Raw genomic sequence first — 25,088 nt, 5'->3', positions numbered from 1 at the left:
AGTCAACTGTCATCTGTCAATTTTTTCGATTTTTAAAACTAAATCTTAATAAAAAAGTTTTACATTTAGAAATTCAAAAAATTACAAGTGCAAATTTTTTAGAAATAATTTTTTTTTAATTATAGATTTATATTTATCAAAATTTTGAGAATTTTTTTTATTGAAAAAATTAAAAAAATTTTTTTTTTTTAATTTTTATTTTTAAAAAACTTAAAGAACAAATTTCATTTTTAAAAAAGTTGAAAAATTATGTGCAATTCTTAATAAATATTTTTTAATTATAATTTAATAGATTAAAAACAATCAAAAATTAAAAACTTATGCTAAAGTTAGCCGACATTTTTAATTTTTTGATATTTTTTCATTTATTAAATTATAACCAAAAAATATTTCTTTTTAATTGCACTTATCATTTTGTAAGTTTTTTAAAAATGAAATTTTTTTTTAATTTTTTTGTAAAAATTTTTTCAATAAAAAAAATTCTGAAAATTTTTAGATGTGGGCTAATAACTTCAGTATTATAAAATTCTGAAAAATTATAAAATGTCTCAATTTCAGAATCATTATTATAAATTGCTTAAAATCTAATAAAATAACAAATTCTAATTAAAGTCACTAATTAGCAACAAATTTAACTCTACAAATAATTTTTGTTGCTTTTGAATAATGACTGATGAGATAGTGATGTTCAATGCTGAATAAGTCAATACAAGTTTTACAGACATCATTTTTAATTGCAATTAATTTGGCAAAAAAAAAATTAGAAAAAAAATTAACATGTAAAAATTAAAAATCTAATTTTTTAAAAATAATTTTTTGGAAAAAATCTATTTGTTGAAAAAGATTTTAAAATAGTCAAGTGACTGCTAATTTTAATATCATAAATTAATCTAGCAGATATTTGTTAATTTTATTAATTTTTTTAACAACTAAATTATGGCAAAAAATTGACATTTAGAAATTAAAAAAAAATTGAAACTGCAATTTTTCAAAAATAATTTTTTTCAACAAATTTGGTTGTTAAAAAAATCGTTTAAAATGATGAAGTGACTGCTAACTTGAATGTCATTTGCAATTATCTCACTCCAGATGAAAAAATTGTCTATCAATTTCAACAGAGTGTGCATTATAAAATTAATTACTCATATTTTAAGTTTTGTAGAGATTTTTTAACATTTTGCTTGGATGATCCAACTACCAAAATAACATTTGTTTTTAATTTATCAAGTCATTCAAGTTGTAGATATAATTAATTATATTGCATTCTTATAAATAAAAAACTATAAAAATAAACATTTTTATTATTATTTTTACCTATTATTTGAAATTGATCCTTTTAGTATTCCATTTAATTTTTCATTAAAATTTTATTAAAAATTAATGTTTTTATTGACAGCTGTTAAGACAGTGAAAAAAAACAGTGGCGCTAGTTGGTGAGTAAAAATATCAGCTGTTAGCTTTGATAGAAACACACGAAACCGTGACATTTAATTCTGTCAACAAACAGTTGACTCATAACAGTAAAAGTTTTTTTATTAAAAATAACTCTTAAACAATGGTAATTGTCACAACATAACAACAGTAATTATTAACAATCTAAAAGAGGTTATTGATTAGATTTAAAGTGACACTTTATTATAATTGTTTATAAACGGGAGATTGGCTAAGTGAATATTTAGATTTTTTAATGACATGGTGTCTTGTGACGAAACTAGAATAGAATTGGTACCTATAATAAAGGATAATAATTACAAAAATGGTTGCAAGGAAGAAACGGTGACATTTGTTGAGCAGTATGTCAAAGATGTCAAGGATTTTAGTTCTCAGTATGGAAGCAATATTAGTATCTCATACACTGCTTATAATATTGCTGGTAATCCTAGTAAATTTCCAGACTATGGAGATTATCCGCAGGCCTTTGTTATGGTAAATTTTTTTTTCTTATCAATAATTTCACAAAAAAAAATTTTTTTTATGACACTGAAATCAGCTGACACTTGACAATTTTATGGCATTAAAGTTAGCAGTGATAATTTTTTTATTTTATTTAACAAATAAATATTTTTTGAAAAATTGTATTTATAATGTAATGATACTAAAATTAGCCGACGTTCAACAATTTTTAATTTTTTTTATTAATTAAATCAGAACTATCAAAATATTTTTAAAAAATTGCACGCATAACGTTTAAAATTTTCGATATGAGAAATTTTTTTTTTTAATATTTTTTTAATAATTTTTTTAATATAATAAATTATAAAAAATTTTCAGATGTCGGCTAACTTATTTTTTAAAAATTTCTACATGTCAATTTTTTTTTGCCATAATTGATTTGTTAAAAAATTTCTAAAAATGATTTAATATCTATTAAATTAATTATCATGACAATTTTTTGATTTTTCTTGAAAAATAAAAGTTCATAAAATTATTTTTATAAAATCGCATTTATAATTTTTTAGAACTTCTAAAGACAGAATTTTTTAAATGATTTTTTTTTGCTATAATTTACTTATATGTTAAAAAAATTCTAAAATTGATCAAATGTCACTTAATTTTCTTCTAATTTTTAATGACAGTGAAATGAACAGTGTCAATTTTTCTGATTTTTAAAACAACTAAATTATTATAAAAAAATTCCACAACTAAAAATTTATAAAAATTATAAGTGCAAAATTCTTTAAAAATATTTTTTTTTAATTAATTTGCAATAAAAATAAAAAAAAATTTGTCAGATGTCTCTCAATTTCAGTATCGTTAATTTTTACAAGTGAAATTAAAAAAAAAAAAAAACTTTTTTTGTTAATTTTAGTACTACTAAAATTTTTCATGTAAAGAATATAAAATTTTAGTAACTTGAAAATTTAATAAAATCATTATTATTAAAGAAAAAAAATAATTGATTAATAAACAATAATTTATCAACAGAGAACTTACGGAAATTGGTGGGATGAAGCGCCGTCACGATTGATTGATTTTATGCCTGCAAATAATGAACCGATTGATAGTCATGACTATATTGGTAAGTAAAAAAATAATCTATATTATTAAGAGAATAAGAAAAATTTTGTGTTTAGATTGGTCATATGATAAAATCGGTTTTTTTAGTGAAATTTAGTGTCATTGCAAAGGGCTTGATTTGAATTTGTGCCTTTTCAAAGTTTCATATCATTCTCACCGATAGTCAATTTATTATAAGTATTTAGGCTGCATTTGAAAATACTCTATCTCTAGATACATAATTAAGAAATTACCTTGTATCTTGAAAACTATTGACATTTTTAAAGATATAAGCTCACTTAGACATTACACTCATCGAGAGCTTTTATTTGAGTACCCACATCAAATTTTCATATATTTTATATATTATATATATTGCACAAATATCAAATATATAAAATACGTAAAAAATGCCATGTGGGTATTCAAATGAAAGGCCTCGGTGAGTGTAACATCGAGATGAGCTTATATCTTTGAAAATGTCAATAGTTAAGAAATGACCTTGTATCTTGTTAACTATTGACTTTCTTAAAGATATAAGCTCATCCCGATGTTACACTCATCGAGACCTTTCATTTGAGTACCCACATCAATTTTTCATATATTTTTATATATTATATACATATATGTATATATGAAAAATATATCAAAATGCATGTGGGTACTCAAATGAAAGCTCTTGATGAGTGTAACATCGGGATGAGCTTTTATCTTTGAAAATGTCAATAATTAAGAAATGACCTTGTATCTTGTTAACTATTGACTTTCTTAAAGATATAAGCTCATCCCGATGTTACGCTCACCAAGACCTTTAATTTAAGTACTCGCATCAATTTTTCATATATTTATATATATTATATATATGTATATATAAAAAGTATATCAAATATGCATGTGGGTACTCAAATGAAAGCTCTTGATGAGTATAACATCGGGATGAGCTTATATCTTTGAAAATGTCAATAATTAAGAAAGTACAGTGCAATTTAACAAAAGTCATTATTTAACAAAACAAAATTTTATTTATTTATAGTTCAAAAGTCACGGCAGTCACATAGTGACTGCAGGGTTGCTAGTAATTTAATTATAATTATAGTTAAAAAAAAAAAAATTAATAAAAATTTCATTAATTACAGACATCGAGTATCACAAAGAAGTCTACCCAATTAGAGTATCAATTTACGAAACCTATAACCCAGGTAGCGTTATAAAAATCTGGGCGCGAGATCCGTACGGACAATGGCTGCTGTTATGGAGTGGTTTGCCGCAGAAAGTGTCTCCGAAGCCGCGGATTTTTTCCCCGCCGCTAAAACTCTGCAGCTTCAAAACCAAAGTACTGAGACTGGAGTTTAATCACTCGCAGCTGGACTACTACACGGAGTTGGATGCCGTTTTGCTGATCGGGACTACCGAGCTGATTTTGCCTCACGTCGGGTTCAAGAACCGGAACCTCAGCGCTTTGCTTCAGCAGCTCGGTGGTCATTCTAGTTCCAGTAGTGATGATTTGTACAATCTCACCCCAGAACACACGAAAGCTCACTGTGATTTGCTTAAGCTTAAAAGTACTCTTCATAAACATTGTGTTCTATATAAAAGGTAGAAATAATTATTAAAATTTCAATTTAATTCATTCTCTATATAATTAAAAAACTAGGAAAAATTTTGTAACGGGTATATCTTTAATAGGGTGTGCCAAAATTCAACTTTCGTGATAGACCTCTTAAAATTGGAATTTTGAGTTCCGCTTTCAACAGAAGTTATGTTTGGGCAGTTCCTGAGATATTTTGAGTGTAAGGCATTTTTGCTGAAATTTCAAAATTTGGCCAAATCCTGTTAAAAGCGGAACTTTGGCGGTATAGTTAGACGCTAAAATTTAATATAAAAATTATAGTTTATGTCTGCAAAAAATACGTATTATTTAGAAAAGAATATTCCATTGGGTGGTACAGTGTTTTTTACTTAAAATGATGATATACTGTTTTTTTTTACTGATTGTTCGGATTACGAATTAGTACTTTTTTCATGAAAAAATAGTATCTATCGGCTATTCTCGACATGTCAAATTTAAAGTATACAAAAATATAATCGTATTGATTTATAATTGAAAAAACTTACAGAAATCAATTACTGTGTTATTGAATAGTTATAGCATGCGCATATTACCCATATCGAATGTACGGATTTTGTATTACAATTCGAAAAGTCTGTTCAAGTACCTACTGGTCCCATTTTTATAAGTGTTCAAGTATTGGGTACTTTACCTTAGTTAAATTGTATATCATCAGAAAGGTCTCGACAAGAATTTGTGCCTTTTCGCGGTTTTATATATTTTTCAAAAATAGTCAATTTTTTATGTTAAGTTTTTGGAGGAGTTTTTAATAGTTTGTTGGTTCTACAAATTTGTTCTGTCACATTTTTCCATTAAATTATTTGTAATTGATCCTGTGAAAGCACTACTATTTTTTTAATTTATTTAAAAAATACCCAGACTACGGATAGTTTGATTAGAAATATCAAAAAATTGAGCCAAAGTTATTTTTTTTTATAATCCGTAAATCTCGAAAGTCGCATAGTAACTGCAAATTGCTGGTAATAATTAATAATTAATAATCAATAATTGAATTGCAATTATAATTTTTCAGTAAAATAATTGACAAATTACCAAAAGGAACTTTGTTGTCAAAGCTAGGATTAAATTGCCACTGCATACCGCCAATTGAAGAAGCTTTCAATAGCTTACAGCAATTTTTACAAGAAGATTTTCCGAAGTTAATTAAAGATATTAATGTTTCTTCCCAATCCGTCCATGATGTCTCTGCGAATTCTAATACTTCGGATATCTGCGGAAATTTTTCAGTGCTGCCGGTAATTATTTTATTTTTTATTCTTTATAACATGTAATATTTATGTTAATAATATTGAAATTGTTTAGGATGAAACAGTGCTGAAAATCCTAAAAAATTTAGACTTGAAATCCTTATGTCGGATTTGTCGAGTGAATAAATACTTCAATGTGATAGCGCGAGACGCATTGCTCTACACGAGTTTGAATTTGAAACCCTACTGGAATTGCATTGATACGAGTGCCTTGAGCATTATCCAGCCAAGGTGTAAATACTTACAACGGCTTGATCTATCTTGGTGTGGGAATTACGAGTCAATAACATCACAGAATTTCATTGATTTTATGCACTCGTCTGGTTGTTCGTTAACACACTTAAGGCTCAATTGCTGTCGCTTTGTGAATGATCATGTTGTCAGCGAGATTTCTTCCGTGTGTAAAAATCTCAAAGGTAATAATAGTAATTGATAAATTGTTAAAAATAATTTTATTTGAGAATAAATTTAATTATGATTTAAATTTAATACTGACAAAAAAATTTAATTTAGAAGAAATTTTTTGTCAGTGTAAATTAATTTAAATTTTGAGAGAAAATTTTTGTTAGTATGAAAAATTTCAAATTTTAAAAAAATTTTTTCTTATAAGAATAAAAAAAAATCAATTTTTTTTTCTTGTCAGTAAGGTAAAAGTTCCCATTATTGACACTATAAAAGTGATCATGAATATTTGAATTTTTTTATCGTGTTTCAAATCAATATTGTCAAATTTTTTATAGGACATATTAATCACTGTTTTTACTTATATAACTTAATTAATTAACTCCTGACAAGAACACATCGTAACGGTATACCTCTTTAGGCATTGAGGGTGAAAAGTACCCAACTTATTTCATTTTTAAATATCTTGGTCCCTAATAAAGTTAGAAATTTTTTTTTTTTAATCCAAGCTTAAACAATTCTCTATAAAATAGATAAGGTAAAAGCCCTAATTATTGACACTATAAGAAACAAAGTTATGATTTCATTTTCTTTAACCAATCAAATATCAATATCATTGAATTTTGTTTGTGGTAATGTCTCAAGAAATGTTTTTACTAATCAATTTTATTTTTCAAATAATAATCAGTGATATTTACTAATTAATTTTAAATAATTAAATAAAGTATCCGGATACACCAATTATTGACAGGTTGAAAAACTAATTAATCTAATTATTGACATACCTTAGCCCCAATTATTGACACCTATACTGCGCATGCGTCGAATCATCTGCTTATTCTCATTAATCGAAACTTATTATTAAGTAATTAATATTATTAAAGTTTATTAATAATAATTTCCATAATTAATTAATTACTATTAAAAGACTAATTACTATCAGAAGAGTTCAAACTCTTGCAGTAAATTTTTTAGGTTGAAGTAAAAAAAAGGCGTCATGGCGCTGTCGACTGGATGTTAATATGAGATTCAATTTTAAAATTATGAACTAGTTATTAACACCCATTATTTAAATATTATCTATATATATATATAGGAGATTCCATTTTTGAACTCACTCATCACGAAATCTCAGAAACTATTAGGTCGATTGACTTGAAATTTGGTAGGAATTTTCCTTTTGCCGAGTAGAGGTCAGCTAAGAACGGATTTTACGAAATTCCACCCACAAGGGGTCTTGTGGGGGAATTAACAATAGAAAATTCCCATTTTTTTTATTAATTTATGTGTGTAGTCATTTGTTTTTTGTTTCCGTCAATAAAACAAAAGACGATCGTTTTTTCGTCATTCTTTTTTTTTTTCTAGCGTATAAAGAAGTCGGAAAAATGTATAACATCAACTCGACGCTTTCAATGCTTCTCCATCCACACCATCCCACGCATCCACCCCCACTCCCACGCATCCACCCACGCACTTCCATGCATCCACCCACGCACTCCCACACATCCACCCACGCATCCATCCATTCACTCCTACGCATCCACCCACGCACTCTCACGCATCCATCCATGCACTCCTATTTATCTATATATATATATATATATATATATAGGAGATCCCATTTTTGAACTCACTCATCACGAAATCTCAGAAACTATTAGGTCGATTGACTTGAAATTTGGTAGGAATATTCCTTTTGCCGAGTAGAGGTCAGCTAAGAACGGATTTTACGAAATTCCACCCACATGGGGTCTTGCGGAGGAGTTAACAATAGAAAATTCCCATTTTTTTTTATTAATTTATGTGTGTAGTTATTTGTTTTTTGTTTCCGTCAATAAAACAAAAGACGATCGTTTTTTCGTCATTCTTTTTTTTTTCTAGCTTATAAAGAAGTCGGAAAAATGTATAACATCAACTCTACGCTTTCAATGCTTCTCCATCCACATCATCCCACGCATCCACCCCCCACTCCCACGCATCCACCCACGCACTCTCACGCATCCATCCATGCACTCCTACGCATCCATCCACGCACTCTCACGCATCCACCCACGCACTCTCACGCATCCATCCATGCACTCACCCACATCTATTATATATATATAAGATTTCCACATATATAGTCACTCATCACGATATCTCTGGAACCATAAGACCTAGAGACTTGAAATTTGGTAGGAATATTTTTTTTACCGAGTAGAAGTCAGCTAAGAACGGATTTAACGAAATTCCACCCACAAAGGGGGTTGCAGGGGCGTTAACAATCAAAAATTCCCATTTTTAAAGTATAGCTCCTATCGACTCCAAATTTAGTAAAAATCTTCTGTAAGAGATCTAGAAATAATCTATGAACGAATTTTATGATATCCCACCCCACAGAGGGTTGCGGGGGTGGGTATTAACAATGAAAATTTGTAATTTTCAAGCTATAGCTCCTACAGATTCCAAACTTTATAGGAAATTTCTGTACGTGATGTAAAAATAATTTATGAACGAATTTTACGATATCCTACCCCAAAGAGGATTGCGGGGGCGTTAATAATAAAAAATTCCCGTTTTCAAACTATAGCTCCAATAGACTCCAAACTGGGTAGGAATTTTCTGTAAGAGATGTAGAAATAATATACGAACGAATTTTACGATAGCTCACCCCACAGGAGTTTGCGGGGGTGGGTATTTACAATTAAAATTTTTAATTTCAAAGCTATAGCTCCTATAGACTTCAAATTTGATAGGAGTCTTCTATATGTGATATAGAAATGATCTAAGAACGGATTTTACAACCTCCAATAAGGATCGCGGGAGTGGGTGTTGACAATAAAAAATGTTCATTTCCAAAATATAGCTTCTGAAAACTCTAAATTTGGTAGAAATCTTTTATTTCTCCTGTAGAGATCATCTCAAAATGGATTTCAATAAAGTATACTTCCGATAGGAATTGCGGGGGTGGGTGTTAAAATCTAAAATTTTAATTTCCAAACTGTAACTTCGACAGACTTCAAATTTGGTGGGAGTCTTCATGTATCATGTCAAGTTCAGCTAAGAATGAATTTTATCAAATTCCAACCCCAAAGAGACTGCGGAGGCGTTAACAATGAAAATCTTTCTTTTCAAAACAATAGTTTCTATGGACTCGAAGTTCTGTTGGAATATTTTATTTTTAATGTAAAAATCATCTCGAATAGGATCTTACGAAATTTCTCTCTCACATAAGAGTGCGGGAATGATAGTTGTCAAAAAATTCATATTCTTCAAATATATTTCCTAGAGATATCAAATTTGATAGAATCTTAAGAGAAACAGGTAATTACAGGGATGGCCTCCAAGGTCAACGGATTAAAATATTTTCCTTTTTTAATAATTATATTTTCTTACCACAATCGTCTCTTTGGCAGCGGCGAAAAAGTCATTGTAAGGTTTCTAAAATTCAACTTTACATGTAGCTATATAGTCAACGGACTAAGTATTTTGCATTCATTTTATTTTTGCTGATCACATAACCAATGAATTGTTCTTATTACGGGATCGCGGGAATGTAACAGATTAAAATGAAAACATTTTCTAAACACTTGAGATGTGGAAAAGAAATTTGGCTATTCATTTTAAGAGATTTCGTAAAATCAAAAATTAAAATCGTAAATCCAAAAATGATTATTCATTTTTGGAGAAAGCCACGGGAATGTTATAGTGATTGCACATTGAAAGTTACAATGGATATTCGCTAGAATTATGACATGGATAAAAGGTACAGGCCAATCCGATAGAATTTTGAATCTGTGCAAGTCAGAACAATACTCCAATTGAATTTCAAGTCTAGATCTCAAAATACAATTCTATAAAGTGCCCAGCGGAGCGGGCGGGTAACAGCTAGTAAAGCATACAATTAATTTCGATTATTCAATTTTATGAATTTTTCATATATTGTTGATAAAAAAAAATCATCTAATTAGATGAAGAAATTAATTTAAATTCGGCATTTAAAAAAATTGCTTTTCAAACCAAAGTTATTAAGAAAATAGACGCTCGTAAGCTGGTTTGATGAACTGGTGCGAAATTAATTTTTTTTTAATTAATATTTAATATTTTGAACGGACAGTAATTTTTTTCAATTTTTTAATTAATTAGAATTTAACAAAAATTCATATGGTAGTTATTCTTCTTACAGATAATTAAATATATTTAAAAATAATTTAGGGTGTCAATCTTTAGACCCCTGTCAATAATTGGGGCTTTTTCCTTACAATATTAAATTAATTAATGCCAATTGAAATAGATAAAAATACTATCGAAGCTAAAAAAAGTGCGTTTTTAAGATTGTTTTGTTTTTGGGCCGTATCTTTGATTTTAATGGACTAAAATATAAAAAATTATAGTGTTTTGGAAAACTTACCCTGGCGGATCTGAAATACCGTAGAATTACGGTATTATACGGTAAAAATACGGTCGATATATCGTATGTCCGCCGTAGATTACAGTAGCATTCTACTTGCACAGTAGAAACTGTAAAACACCGCAATGTACAGTAAAGAACGATGAAAATACGGTATAGAACGATAAAATTACGGTAGCGTACGGTGAAAATACGGTAGAATATATACTTCTGAGCTTTCCCCACTACTGCATTCCAATGGTAACTTACCGTCAAATATACCTTATTTTAGCGATAAGTTACCGTACAATTACAGTACATTACCTTACAATTATGGTACTTTAGCGTACAAAAAAAGTACTTTTTACCGGATAATTATATATAGTATTTTATTATTATAGTATTTTATTGAATTCGAAGAGCCGATTATTGACATACCATTGACCCTATTATTGACAGGTCTTTTATTACAGTTAAATTTATATTAACAATAATCATTTTTACTAACTAATGCAAAACTATCAATAATTTTTATTATTTTAAAATTCGTTTAAGACCTAGCTTTTCTATATTTTTTACCAGGTTTTTTTTAGCAATTTTTTCTAGTCTCAAATACTTTGATTCTTATAAAATCGCATGACAGTATGTAAACATTAATACGTTGATATGTATGTTGAAGGGGCTAGATTACCTTACATAATGGCCTATGTTGTTAGTTGACGCAAGTTAATTTTTGTGTCCCCCCCCCCCCCATCTTTGACATCTGCTATTTTTAAATTAATTTTAACTCGATAAAATATAAATAAATGATTATATGGTTATTTAGACTATAAATGGACTCTGTTATGCAATAGTGTGTTAAGTTCATAGGATTTCCATAGCACTTAACACATTAATGCATAACAGTGTCCAAATAATCTAAAATAATTTTAAACAATGCAATTACATAAAAAAAAAAAACATTGAGAAATCTGGGTTTGAAAATAAGGTCTTTCTTAATAATATTGTTAAGAAATTACAAACGTATAAGCAGTTTTCGCCTACTTAAAAAAGGAAGTTTTTTGCGGTAAATAGTTTATGCCTTGGAATTAAATTTTACTATTTTTTAATTTTCAAAATATGTAAAATTGTCATGAAATATTATCAATTGTGATTATTAACAGATTTTAATAATGAAATAATAAAATTTAATAGGGTGTCAATGATGGAAGCCCTGTCTATAATAGGGGCTTTTACCTTATATAAAAAAATTAAAATTTTTAAAAGAATTATAAGTTTTAGGAAAACTAAAATTTTAAGAAAAAATTTTTTTGTCAATGTAAAAAATAATTTTTTTTGTCAGTATTATATACTTTTAGAACATAACTAATTTTAGATATCTGTATGACTTTTCAATTATTAAATTTTACTAACTTAATCTTGGGAATTTGGATAATAAATGAAGATATTTTATTATAAGAATTGCAACGTTTCGCTGATTTATTTCAGCTTCATCAGGCAAACTAAAAATCAAAAAAATAACTTTTAGTTAATACAAATATTTGACATATAAAACAAAAATAACAATAGTCACTCTTATGGTTAGCACCCTCGTCTATTTTTTACAAAGTCAATAGATGTAATAGAGTAAAACAGCATATTCATAATCTCAAACATTTTTTTAAATTACAATATTAACAACTTAGTAGGGTAAATGTACCAGTAGTTGACCGTAATTTAATTATTATATGTTAAAAAAAATAATTTAAAGTTCATTTAAACGTTGTTAAATATTCAAGTTTTTGATATGTGATATTATTTATTTGAATTATTAATAAAATTACACATAAATTTACATTTAAATGCAGGTATGATAAAAACATCAGTAGTTGACCGATTATCAAACATTGGTTATTTTGGAAACTTTAATTAGTTTTTTTATGTTTAATGCATAATGTTTTTATATTTGTTTATTTAAATTAGATTTGTATTATTAGTAAAAAAAATTCGTTTAGTTTAGAACAAAACTAATAATAATAGAAGCGTAACAGATTAGTAAATTAAACTTAGATTCAATAATGACAAGAGCAAAACATTTTTTTGAGGTGCACGTATGCAGTTATTAAAAATAATAACTATTATTTAAAATAAACCATTAATTACTGTAAATTTATGTTTAATTTCAACAAAAAAATTCATATTTAAACTTGTTACACTGATAGAAGGATTTGTTTATATAACTATTGTTTTTTTTTTTTTTTTTTTTTTAATTTGTTTAAAGTCGCATAAACTACTAAGGTCATGAGCGACTACGGTAGGGGGTAAACTTTTTGAGATTGGAACTCGTTTTATTTTTTGGGCTAAGCAGAATAATACACTTAAATATTGAAAATATTCATTGGTGTACGCCGAACTCGAACCCGGTCCAATGCTTTGGTAAGCAAGGGCCGGATCCGATAGGGCTACTGCGCGCTTAACTATTGTTATTTTCATTTATTTTTGTTTTATATGTAAAATATTTGTATTAACTGAAAATTATTTTTTTTTGATTTTTAGTTTGCCTGATGAAGCTGAAATAAATCAGCGAAACGTTACAATTATAATTTAATATCTTCATTTATTGTTCAAATTCCCAAGATTAAGTTATTTAAATATTTTAAATATGGATGAGAAATATTAATTAAATTTTACAATAAATTTTCTGCAGAATTGTGCTTGCGTAATTGCACATCAGTTACCACAGAAGGATTCGGCGATCTGGACAAATTACACTGTCTAGAGCGACTGGAGCTGTACAGAACTTCAATAGAAACAGCAGAGCTGTGTTCAATATTAAAGAACAACAAAAAAATTCGCCATTTGAATTTAGCTGGCGTAAACGACCGCCTGAATATGGACGAAGTAGCTCTGGAATTATCTAATTCTTGCAACTATTTAGAGAGTATAGATTGTTGGAAGGTCCAAACTCTCACGCCAGTCGGAGTACGTGCCCTCACACGTTGTACTAGATTACGTGAAGTTGATTTTGGATGGTGGTATGTTTCTATTATTTTTTATTTTTTTTTCTCATCATAATAATATGATTCTCAAGAACTTGGACAGGAAAAAAAACACTCAGTGCTAAATTTTTAAATGTGTCAAAGTTAACTACGAAAGATTTCATCGTTTTACAATATATAAATAAAGTCAGACAAATAAACAAACAATTATATTAAGAAACTTAGTAAATATTTCTTCCACCAAAACCATGTAGTTAAAAAATTTTAGTTAAGGGGTTATATCCACTTTTAATTTTTAAAAAATCAATTCTTTTTGCATATTTTGAATGTACATATATTTGAAAATATCGTCCGAAAATTTCACATTGATCCGGCAAATAATTTCGGAGAAATTAGCGTATCTATAAAGATTTTTCAACTTAGTTTAAATGGTTCCCAAAACTTCAAATGACCCTGAAGTTAGCCGACACCCGCCATTTTAAAAATAAAAAAACCTTTAATTTGGAAAAAAAAATTTTTTTTAATTTGGAAAAAATACTCGTCTAGATTTTTTAATCTTCTAAATGAGTATTTTTTTCAAAAGATCAAATAATTAATATTCGAGTTATAATTTGAAATTAAATTTTATGATTAAGTATTTTTCATTTAAAAATTTTTACAAATTTAATTACTTTTTGATTTTTATTTATAATTATCCGAAATCTAGACGAGTATTTTTTTTATTTTTCACTTTTCCAATTTTTCAGCCTGAATATCTTGTAATTTAAAAAAAAAACAAAAATTTTCAAATTAAAAAAAAATACTCTTGTAGATTTTTCATTTTTCTGAACGATTATTTTTTTTTTATATTCATAATTTTTTTCATTTGAAAAAAAAAAATTTTCGAAAAAAAAAATTTTTTTTAAGAATTGAATTTTTTTTTTTTTTTTTTTTTCAAATTTCTTAATAGAACGAAACGTTGCAGCATTTTAAAATTTTGCACTGAGTGTTTTTTTCCTGTCCAAGTTCCTGAGAATCATATTATTATATTTAACATCATGAATGAGAACATAAATCATAATTTTTTTCTCAATTTTCTCTCATAAATTTCCTGATAAAAAAAAATTTTTTAGCGGAGGAATGGGAGCACCAGGCGATTCACTACGTACCTTTTTGACCTGCTGTACATCTCTGGAGAAAGTGTTTTTATCAGCGCTTCGTGGGCTAACAGACCGCGATATAGAGCCTCTGCTCCTCTGCCAGCAACTTCAGCAGCTGGATATCCTCGGGGCCCGATCACTCACTTCAGACATCTGTCTTCGCTTTCTTCTCTGCTGCCCGCAATTGCGTATGATGGACCTGAGCTTCTGCGACGCCATCAGTGATACTAAAGTCCAGGAATGGCGACAACTTTATCCCCACGTTTCAATAAAACGTAGCTTCCAAGTCAGTTGTCGCGACATTCCGCGTAATTAATTTTTTTTGCTGTACATTTTGTTTCTTCGCTAATTTTATTTTAATTGAAAACAATTATTTTTACTGTGTGATAATTTATGTTATCATATATATATTGTAGTGTGATCTATGTACACGTAATTTATTGTACCTAAACAATGATACTTGAAATAATTAAGACAAAATTTATAAACCAAGTTTTTATATATGAAAAATTATGACTGAATAAATTTTATTACAATTAAAATTTTACGATATTTTTTTTTAAGCGTAAAAATTTATTTATTTTCAACTTAAAATATCAAATTTTCAGTTGATAAAAATAAATGAATTTTTAATCTTATCTAATATATAACAATTATTAACGGCGGAATTTATTTCTAGATTCTATAGCAAAATCTTTTCCACTTTTAAAATCTTTGTTATTTTCTAGGTAATAGCTCAGTTTCTTTTTCAATTGCACTTCACGGCTTTCCGTTAATTTACGTCTGGGTACGAAACGAAACGCATGATACCAGTCACCTGTGTTGTAATAGTCACAGAGAATTCCAATCACTTGGTTAATAGTCAAAGATTTATTAGATCCACCGCCGAAGTTTAGATATTTGTCTATTGGCAATTTAGCCATTCGTATGCCTTCTTTTTTCGCTTTCGCAAGAGTTACAGGATTCCCTGAAACCTGAAGAATTTTTATTTGATAAAAATATTACAAATAAGTTTGGAAAATTCAAAAAAGCACAACTCATAATGCTCATTTAAGGGATAATTCTGGTTTGTAACTTAAAAAAAAAATTTTTTTTTACATTTTTCGAAAGTACAAATATCTAAAAATATTGTGATAAAATTTTTAAGTGATCAGACCATTATAATTATATTGTTTTATAATATTTATGAGATGTTTGAGAAGAAAAAAATTAAATTTTTGAAAAGACAAGAAAGATTTCATTTTTTTTTTTATTTTTTTAATTAAAAAAATTTTAAACGCGTTTTTCTCAGAACTAGGGTAGAAGGACCGTTTGTGTGGCCAGTAAATATTTCTATAAGCGTAAGACTTTATGAATTCAATTCATATAAATGTACTAATTCATAAATTCTATAAAAATTCTACTTGAATAGTTAAATTTTTTACAAATTAACTAAAATATCAAAGGGCCAAAAATGGACCTAAGATGGCCAAAACCGGCACTTCTACCCTATATTTTTCTGACTAATCTACGCATCTCCGGAACCACTGACTCGATCTTGATAAAATTTAAAACACCCATTTTACATAACAATAACTATTAAATCAGCTACAAGCAAATCAAAATTTTGATTTTTACTATTTTTTTTTGATTAAAAACTGTGAAAAAAAGACTCAATTTTCAATTTTTTTTTTTTTAATTTTCACCATTTTATTATTTATCAATAAATAATAATCTCCGTAGCCGATACAATAACTACTTTTATATTGAAGGTAAATAATTTTAGTTTTTCTGTTTTAGATGAACCGTTATCAAGTTATCATGTATGTCAGCTTTATACCAAAGTTTTGGAGGAATTTCATTTACCTATTGTATACTTATTCATATAAAAAATAAAAATAAATAATAAGGCAAAGTACCTAGTATTTGAACACTTATAAAAATGGGACGAGTACTTGAACAGACTTTTCGAATTGTTGTAATCCAAAATTCGTATATTTATTATAAGTAATATGCCCATGTTATAATTATTTAATAATACAGTAAATGACTTCTGTAAGTTTTTTCAATTATAAATCAAAACAATTATATTTTTGTTAACTTAAAAGTTAACATGTCGAGAATAGCCGATAGATGCTATTTTTTCATGAAAAAGGTACTAAACCGTAAACCGAACAATCAGTTAAAAAAACGGTACATCATCATTTTAAGTAAAAAAAATTGTACCACCCAATGAAAGTCTTTTCTAAATAATACATAATTTTTGCAAAGATATAAACTATAATTTTTATATTAAATTTTAGCGTCTAACTATACCCCGAAATTTTCAAAGCGGTACCCAGAACTTGAACAAGCTCGGGCCGTATAATTTTAACAGCACTCTAATCTCTAATAGGTTTATAGGCTAGTGATCAGCATTGTGATTTGTATTAATTACTGCAAATTAAATAAGTTTTATAGCTAAAAATTAGTGTAGTTAAAAATTATTGAACGTTTTGAATTGAGTTTTTTTGATTTATAATTGAAAATTTGCTTTGTCATTCATAAAAAATGTAATTAAAAAATTAAATACAAATATTTCTCATTTTTAAATGAACATATTAGATATTCATAGTATTATTTTTAATATTAATCAATAATATGTTATAATTCTTTTGATATTTCAATCAAACGTTAAAGATTTTTGGTGTGCCTATCGCCATATATTTTATTAGTTCAACTACTACTCCTTTCATAGTCAATCTTAAAAACGTTGTCAAAATATAAATATTCAATTATCTGCATTATTTTGCGCTTCAATCAATTCAAAATTGTTTATATTTTCATGAAAATCATTAATTTGAACTAATAATTACATCATTATACAGAGTGTCCCAGAAGTAACGGACGCCATTGTAGCATCTGATAAACAAAATAATTCTGAGACGAAAAGTCCTTAGCCATTTTTTAATCAGACGCTCAGAATTATTTTTTTCATCAGATGCTACAATGGCGTCCGTGACTTTTGGGACACCCTGTATATTAAAAGTAGGGTCAAATACGTTTTATTTTGAAACCTGTTCAACTACTGGGTACTTTTTTACCTTAGGTATTTTGTTTGTTATTTAAGAGTATTTGTGGAGCCGAATAAATTTTATACTAATATTTATAATAGTTTCACTGTAATAAAATCATGAAAATTGTTTTTTTTTTCGGAGCACCGGAACCAGAATGACCTCTTAGTATAAAAAAAATTTTTTTTTTTTTTATTAGAGCACTTTATAATTCATTGTGACATTATGAGTCATGAAAAAAAATATTTATGAAAAAAAAAAAAATTACCTTGTCAACAATAGCTCCAACAATATAAACAGCGTCAGTATCATAGTCACTCATCATCTGCTTGCAGTCTGGCGTTAAATAAACCAACTTATCTCTTGGATACAAATCCAAGTAGGAATTTTCATGAAGGTTGATCGGGAACTCTGGTTCGAGCATCGTGGGAATAAAGCTGTAAAGCTCCTCGAACAGATAGCTCGACCTGTTCAAGTTGCAGAAGTGCAAGTCAAAAGGTTCTGTGTATTCGCGGTTTGCTGCGAACGCGAACATCAGCTGCTTGGCACAATTCCTGATCTCTTGCCGCGTCATTTTGTCTTCGAACCCGCAATCGAGAACCACCTTGGGACCAAACATCGAGGCTCGATGCAACCACCAGTTGCTTGTAGTGTTCATTGAGCTGTCGCGAATCCTCATAAATAATGAATTGCCTCCCAATGTGTATTGCATCCAGAGAGGAATATCGTTGGGTCTCAAAAGTCCTGCTTGCCTTAATTCTTCGACTTCCTTGCTCTTTGCTAAGCGCTTATTTCTTTTGTTCTCTTCTTTTTTCTCGATGCAGAATAAAAAATTCAAATAACGTCTGAAATTTTTTTTTAATGTTTAATTAGATAAAAAATTAACATTTGTAATAAACTCAAATTCTATTATGATATTTTAATATGTAAAAAAATTTAATGATAATAAAATTGAGACATTTGATAATTTTTGAAATTTTTTCAACAAATAAATTATAGCAAGAGTGATTTTTAAAAAAAAATTTTGCCTTCAAAAGCTATAACAAATTATAAATCCTATCTTTTAATTTATTTATCAAGAAAAATAATAAAATTTATGAGATTGAAATTAGAAGACACTTGACAATTTTTAATTTTTTTCTAATAATGAACTATTTTTAAAAAATTGCATTTATAATTTTTTAGAGCTTCTAAAGATGGAATTTTTAAAATAAATTTTTCTTGCTACAATTTCTTGCTACAAATGTCTCTCAATTTCGTGAAAATTAAGTTAGCCGACATCTAAAAATTTTTAGAATTTTTTTTATTGAAAAAATTATTACAAAAAAATTAAAAAAAATATTTCATTTGTAAAAAACTTGAAAAACTGTAAGTGCACTTTTTAAAAAATATTTTTTTGTTCTAATTTAGTTATTGAAAAAGAAAAATTTAATTATTGAAAAAAAAAATAAAAAAATTAAAAACGTCGGTTAACTTTAGTATTAACTCAATTTCAGTATAATAAAAATTTCCAAGTGTCTGTTAATTTCAGTGTCATTAAATTTTATTTCGATAAAAAAATGATTCATAACATTCTTAGCTAAATTAAAAGCAAGTTTGTAACATAATTTCGCAATACTTTTTCTTTTGTATATTAGTCTTTTTTCTATTATAATTTTTTTATATTAATTTCTCTCAAAATTTTGTATTAGCACTATGTATAAAGCCGATTGGCGTATAAGTATATCTATATTATTAGAAGAATAAGAATAATTTTGTGTCCAGGATAGTCATATGATAAAATCGGTTTTTTTAGTGAAATTTAGTGTCATTGCAAAGGTCTTGACTTGAATTAGTGCCTTTTCAAGGTTTCATATCATTCTCACCGATAGTCAATTTATTATGATAAGTACTTAGCTGCATTCGAAAATGCTCTGTCTCTAGATACGTAATTAAGAAATAACCTTGTATCTTGTAAGTTATTGACAAAGATATAAGCTGACAAAGATATAAGCTCATTCCGATGTTACACTCATCGAAAGCTTTCATTTGAATACCCACATCAATTTTTCTTATGTATATATATATTATATATTATATATATATATATATATATATATATATATATATATATATATATATATATGTATATATGAAAAATATATCAAGATGCATGTGGGTACTCAAATGAAAGCTCTTGATGAGCGTACCATCGGGATGAGCTTACATCTTTAAAAATGTCAATAATTAAGAAATGACCTTGTATCTTGTAAAAGATTGACATTTTTAAAGATATAAGCTCATTCCGATGTTACACTCATCGAGACCTTTCATTTGAGGAGTACCCACATCAATTTTTTATATATTTTATATATTTCATAAATACCATTTACAGGGTGTCCCAAAAGTCACAGACGCCATTGTAGCATCTGATGAAAAAAATAATTCTGAGACGAAAAGTCCTAAGCCATTTTTCAATTAACCGCATAGATCATTAATTATTAATTAAAAATAACGTCTCGTTATTTGTTAGAGAGAGAGAGCGCCAGTGTCCAGTAAAATATGTGCCAAACAAAGACACAACTAACTGTATGACTAACTAGTTTCTATAGCTAACGTAGTCACACATATTTACTTACACATTCACACGTGCAAGCGTCTTCGTTGGAACGCACTTGACTTGACACTAGTGCTCTCTCTCTAACGCATAAAAGGACGTTATTTTAATTAATAATTAATTATCTATGCGTCTGATTAAAAAATGGCTAAGGACTTTTCGTCTCAGAATTATTTTGTTTATCAGATGCTACAATGGCGTCCGTTACTTCTGGGACACTCTGTATATAAAATACATAAAAAATGCCATGTGGGTATTCAAATGAAAGGTCTCAATGAGTGTAACATCGGGATGAGCTTATATCTTTGAAAATGTCAATAATTAAGAAATGACCATGTATCTTGTGAAATATTGACATTTTTAAAGATATAAGCTCATTCCAATGTTACACTCATCGAGACCTTTCATTTGAGTACCCACATCAATTTTTCATATATTTATATATATATGTATGTATGAAAAATATATCAAAATGCATGTGGGTACTCAAATGAAAGCTCTTGACGAGTGTAACATCGGGATGAGCTTATATCTTTAAAAACGTCAATATTTAAGAAAATACAGTGCAATTTAACAAAAATCATTATTTAATGAAGCAAAATTTTATTTATTTATAGTTCAAAAGTCACGGAAGTCACATAGTGACTGCGAGATTGCTAGTAAATAAATAAATAAATAATATTTAACAATAACAACTTACTTTCTTTTGGCCTGAGAATTCATTAACAAAAGTTCGACCCAATCACGGTCCTTCAGATTCTCGGGAACATCATCACCACTCTGTCTCATTACTTCAACCTCTATCTGAAGTACTTTATACAGTCGCAGCATCTCAGGCTCCTGTAACATTTTCTCCAGCCGATCTTTAGCTTTTTCATGCTTGTTCTTCAAACTCCATGAATCTCCTTCTTCCTCCAGCAACTCTTCGTCTATACAAGTTCTATCCGGTTGCTTTGGCTTGGTTGGAGTATCAACATTCTGACTGTTTGCCGCAGCCGCTGATGAGTAGCATGAACGAATGAAATTATTTTTTCCTCGAGAATAAAATTTTGTTTTAAATTGATTATTTATTTTCGTGCCAGAATATTTCCGACTGACAGTCAATAAATTACGCAAAACTCTGCTGTACATCTTGAATAATTAAATTTACTCTGAAAATAAATTATAAAGTTAAACTCACGTGGGATCTTTCATTGTTAGGTTAATAATGCTTTCATGCTAAAAATTTATACATACATTTTTACACCGTGTCATTTATTTAATTAATTACATGTGACACTAATTGTCCATACCAAAGTCAAATAATTATAAACAGTCAATTATTTCTTCTTTATTATTTTTATTTCGTTATTTTTTTGCTAAAAAAATTTTATCGCAATCACTATAAGCAGTAATTATCACGGTTTCACTCTAGAATTATTTATCTCGCGCATGCGCGTCGAGCGGTAATTTAAAAATGAAGAGGGCGCTTGGGAAATTTTTTAATTTAAAAAAAAAATTTTTTTTAGAGAAAATTAAAGAAGCCATTTTTTTAAATAAAAAATTTGACAATTAAATAAATCGAAGTAATTTTTAAAATAATGAATAATAAACTACGGCCTGATTTGCAGAACATTATTGATCAATTTCTCGACCTAACTGCTGTAATTGTTTTTTTTTAATAATTAATTTTTTAACAAACTGAAGTTTGCATCAAATAATTTTTTTTTGTCAACAAAAAACTGTCAAAAATTATTTTAATTATAGTAGCGGTTTTTAAAAATAGTTTTAATTGTAGTATAGGTTTTTAAGAATTATTTAATTTTCAATATTTAATTTACTTATTTATTCATTAATTTATTAACAGCTGATTTATTAATTTTTTTAGAACAATTTTAAACTGTCATTGAAATTTTGTTCCAAATAAAATTTTAAGGTTATTTTTCAGGATCATCAGGTATTAAAGAAGAGTCTTACTGCTCGAGAAGAAATAAACAATTCGCTGATTATGGCTTCTAATAGAGCCCAGAAACAATTGGATATATTAATACCACAAGTCGAAAATTTTCTTGAGTATGCCAAAAAGAAGATAAAAGAACAAAAAACTAGAAGTAATAACAATCATTTTATTTAATATTAATCATAATTTTAATATTTTTGAAATTGAGAGACATTTTAAAATTTTTTAGTATTTTATGATAAAAAATTCTGCAAGTATCTAACAATTGTTAAAAAAGATAAATTAAATTAGTTAAAAATAATTTATTTGTTAAATAAAATCCAAATATGATGAAATGTCTGCTAATTTTAATGTCATTTATTAAACCTGATTAAAAAAACTGATTGAAACGAATTTAAAATTTATTTAGCAGATAAGATTTGATAATTTTTTTTTAATTTTTTTGACAAACAAATTATGGCAAAAAAAATTATAATAAAAAATTGACATGTGAAAATTTTAAAAAATTAAAAATGTAATTTTTTAAAAATAATTTTTCGGAACAATTTATTTGTTATAAAAGAAACTAAAAAATAATCAAGTGACTGCTAACTTTAATATCTATATATGCATACATAAAAATTGAAATAATTGAAAAGAATTAAAATTTCATTTTTTTTAATTATTTTCAATTAATACTTTTAGTAATTATCTACAAGTGCGGTCAACTCATGCTGGGCCATGTTAATTTTTTTTTTTTTTTTTTTTTTTTGATCAAATTGATCAATTTTTTTTTACTTGAATTGTTTGTTTTTTATGTATTTTTCAAAAAAAAAATATATCAAAAAAAGATAAAATAGAAATTTTATCCAAAAACAAAAGCAAAAATTTTTTTCAACTTTTAAATTCAAAAAAGCTATCGAAATCTTTATTTTTTCCTTTCACGACATTTTTTATTTCAAATGCGCCGTAAAAATAAGCAGAATAAAAAAAATTTCAAAAAATGTTAATTTTTCACTTAGTTATGGCCCAATTGTAAATAATTACCATATTTTTAAACAGAAATCATTACTGACCTTAATTTATACTTTGATAGTTCGCCTGCTGGAGGACGAAATAGAGATAACTCAGTGTGAAAATTCGTTGACTGAAGAAAAGCGTCGAGAAGAAATAGATAATTTGACTAAAGCTCACGAAAGTCAACTGGAGAATTTAAAGACAAATTACGAGGGAGAAATAAGGCGATTACAACTCACTATAGAGTCTCAGAAGAAATCAGTAATTGTTAAACAGAACTTAACTAGTTTCAGAGTTAGGATAGTAATAAACTTTTACTTGCAGATTGACAAATTGACGGTACAAGCAAAGAAAAATTCAAATTTGGATCATCCGGCGTTCCAAGCTCCTTTTAAGCCTCTGAAGAAACCAAAGGCCAAAAAATCGACAGTTCAAGCATTCAAGTAAGTTTTTGAAGTTATACTTTTTTTGGCGCGTTTGGACGAGAGTGAAATTTGTGAGCTGCGCTCGCATTATTATTTATTATTTATTTATTTATAAAGAAAAGCCCTCCGCAATTTACAACAACATGTTACATATTCATGTGTAGAATGTTTAGTAATGTTTATATACAATAAATATCATCTGTAAAGAGAAGATTTAAGAAATTTAAGAAGTTTAAAAAAATTTGAAAGAAGAGAAAAACAAAACAAGAAAAAAAAAAATTTAGTGATTGATAATTGATAATAAACTAATTGATGTCCCAAAAAAGCGACATAATGAAGTTGGCAATCAAATATAATTAAAAATATTTCTTTTACTGACTAAGTTAAATCATATACAGGCTAGTCGCAAAGTATCCAAATTCGAAAGAATACCATTTAATATGAAATATATTATTCATATTAATAATCAATTCCAAAAAATGGTTAATTAAATATTTTAGTTTTTATTTAACTTGGTAATAATTTCTTTTTAATTAATATTTTATCAAAAATAATAATAATAATTTCATGAATTAAAATATTTGAACTAAAATATAAATATTGTAGTACCTATTATATTTAGGTATCTTTTTATTGACTTCATAATTTTTTAATACACACTTAATCATTTTGTTTTCGAATATAGTTAATTCTATCCATATTTTTTAAAATTTATATTATATACCATTTTAATAATTTTCCGGAATTTTATTGGAAACAAAGTCTAGTTTTGTACTACAATAGTTTTAAGTCTTTTAATTCAAGTAATTAATAATTTTATATTTATTCAGTATAGCTAAATTTTTATTATAATAAAACCTTTGTGATTATTTAAAAAATTTTTCTTCGATCATTTTTGTATTTTTTTTTTCTTTAAAATTTAAAATTTAAAAATTTTTTTTCTTATGCCAAAGAAGTATAACTTCTGACGCGTGTACATAAGTACATACACCATTTTTTTTTAATTTTAGTTTCAATAGTAAATTCGCTTATTAATTTATTTCAGTTGGCCGAGTCTCGATGTTGAAGTGTCTCAGTCAATTAAAAATAACGAAGAGATTGCGGTGAAGAAAAAACGGAGATTGTACACTCCAGATGATGAGAATATTTTAGACATTGATATAGATACTTTAAGTGATGATTCTTAATATCTTTATTTGATAAGCATTTATTAAAAAAATAGTTTATTTTTAACAAAAGTTATTAGCAATTATCAAAAAAAGTTTAGTAATTTTAAACTTTGGTCCATACCGTTTAAATAATGTTAAAGTAAAAACTAGTTACAAAATAAAAATTATA

General features: G+C 27.1%; 3 protein-coding genes across 4 annotated transcripts; 2 read left to right on the top strand and 1 right to left on the bottom strand.

Annotated features, from left to right (window-relative positions):
• Positions 1 to 1,436: 1,436 nt before the first annotated feature.
• Positions 1,437 to 15,281, top strand: LOC123270355 (F-box/LRR-repeat protein 4). Its single transcript, XM_044736355.1, has 7 exons — positions 1,437 to 1,926; positions 2,926 to 3,019; positions 4,134 to 4,593; positions 5,640 to 5,862; positions 5,930 to 6,290; positions 13,332 to 13,659; positions 14,736 to 15,281. Exons 1-7 carry the CDS (start codon positions 1,693 to 1,695, stop codon positions 15,076 to 15,078), a joined length of 2,043 nt encoding a protein of 680 aa, XP_044592290.1. The 5' UTR covers positions 1,437 to 1,692; the 3' UTR covers positions 15,079 to 15,281.
• A 115-nt stretch (positions 15,282 to 15,396) lies between these two features.
• On the bottom strand, positions 15,397 to 21,803 carry LOC123270356 (mitochondrial ribonuclease P protein 1 homolog). The gene is made up of 4 exons (XM_044736356.1): positions 21,627 to 21,803; positions 21,091 to 21,541; positions 18,063 to 18,639; positions 15,397 to 15,736 (listed from the first exon to the last, which is right to left on the bottom strand). The coding sequence occupies exons 2-4, from the start codon at positions 21,519 to 21,521 to the stop codon at positions 15,419 to 15,421; spliced, it is 1,326 nt and encodes a 441-aa protein (XP_044592291.1). The 5' UTR covers positions 21,522 to 21,541; positions 21,627 to 21,803; the 3' UTR covers positions 15,397 to 15,418.
• A 112-nt stretch (positions 21,804 to 21,915) lies between these two features.
• On the top strand, positions 21,916 to 25,061 carry LOC123270210. Of its 2 annotated transcripts, none has more exons than XM_044736158.1 (5): positions 21,916 to 22,033; positions 22,306 to 22,480; positions 23,405 to 23,586; positions 23,650 to 23,768; positions 24,796 to 25,061. In XM_044736158.1, exons 1-5 carry the CDS (start codon positions 21,971 to 21,973, stop codon positions 24,935 to 24,937), a joined length of 681 nt encoding a protein of 226 aa, XP_044592093.1. In that variant the 5' UTR covers positions 21,916 to 21,970; the 3' UTR covers positions 24,938 to 25,061. The 2 variants fall into 2 exon arrangements, with proteins under 2 accessions (XP_044592093.1, XP_044592095.1); XM_044736160.1 differs by having other exon boundaries at positions 22,318 to 22,480; positions 24,796 to 25,060.
• Positions 25,062 to 25,088: the final 27 nt, after the last annotated feature.

Source organism: Cotesia glomerata, linkage group LG8 (genome assembly GCF_020080835.1).
Source record: "Cotesia glomerata isolate CgM1 linkage group LG8, MPM_Cglom_v2.3, whole genome shotgun sequence".
In the NCBI taxonomy this organism is placed as follows: Eukaryota; Metazoa; Arthropoda; class Insecta; order Hymenoptera; family Braconidae; genus Cotesia; species Cotesia glomerata.
This window is presented reverse-complemented; position numbering and strand designations above follow the sequence as displayed.

What these genes read in the sequence shown, in the direction of transcription:
- LOC123270355 (XM_044736355.1), top strand. Translation starts at nt 1,693, where the DNA reads ATGGTGTCTTGTGACGAAACTAGAATAGAATTGGTACCTATAATAAAG. An exon ending in TGATAGTCATGACTATATTG is followed by an intron (nt 3,020 to 4,133) that starts GTAAGTAAAAAA and finishes CATTAATTACAG; the next exon opens with ACATCGAGTATCACAAAGAA. An exon ending in GAAATTTTTCAGTGCTGCCG is followed by an intron (nt 5,863 to 5,929) that starts GTAATTATTTTA and finishes GAAATTGTTTAG; the next exon opens with GATGAAACAGTGCTGAAAAT.
- LOC123270210 (XM_044736158.1), top strand. Translation starts at nt 21,971, where the DNA reads ATGAATAATAAACTACGGCCTGATTTGCAGAACATTATTGATCAATTT. An exon ending in TAGAGTCTCAGAAGAAATCA is followed by an intron (nt 23,587 to 23,649) that starts GTAATTGTTAAA and finishes TTTTACTTGCAG; the next exon opens with ATTGACAAATTGACGGTACA. An exon ending in TCGACAGTTCAAGCATTCAA is followed by an intron (nt 23,769 to 24,795) that starts GTAAGTTTTTGA and finishes AATTTATTTCAG; the next exon opens with TTGGCCGAGTCTCGATGTTG.
- LOC123270356 (XM_044736356.1), bottom strand. Translation starts at nt 21,521, where the DNA reads ATGTACAGCAGAGTTTTGCGTAATTTATTGACTGTCAGTCGGAAATAT. An exon ending in AATTCTCAGGCCAAAAGAAA is followed by an intron (nt 18,640 to 21,090) that starts GTAAGTTGTTAT and finishes AAAAAATTTCAG; the next exon opens with ACGTTATTTGAATTTTTTAT. An exon ending in TTGGAGCTATTGTTGACAAG is followed by an intron (nt 15,737 to 18,062) that starts GTAATTTTTTTT and finishes AAAATTCTTCAG; the next exon opens with GTTTCAGGGAATCCTGTAAC.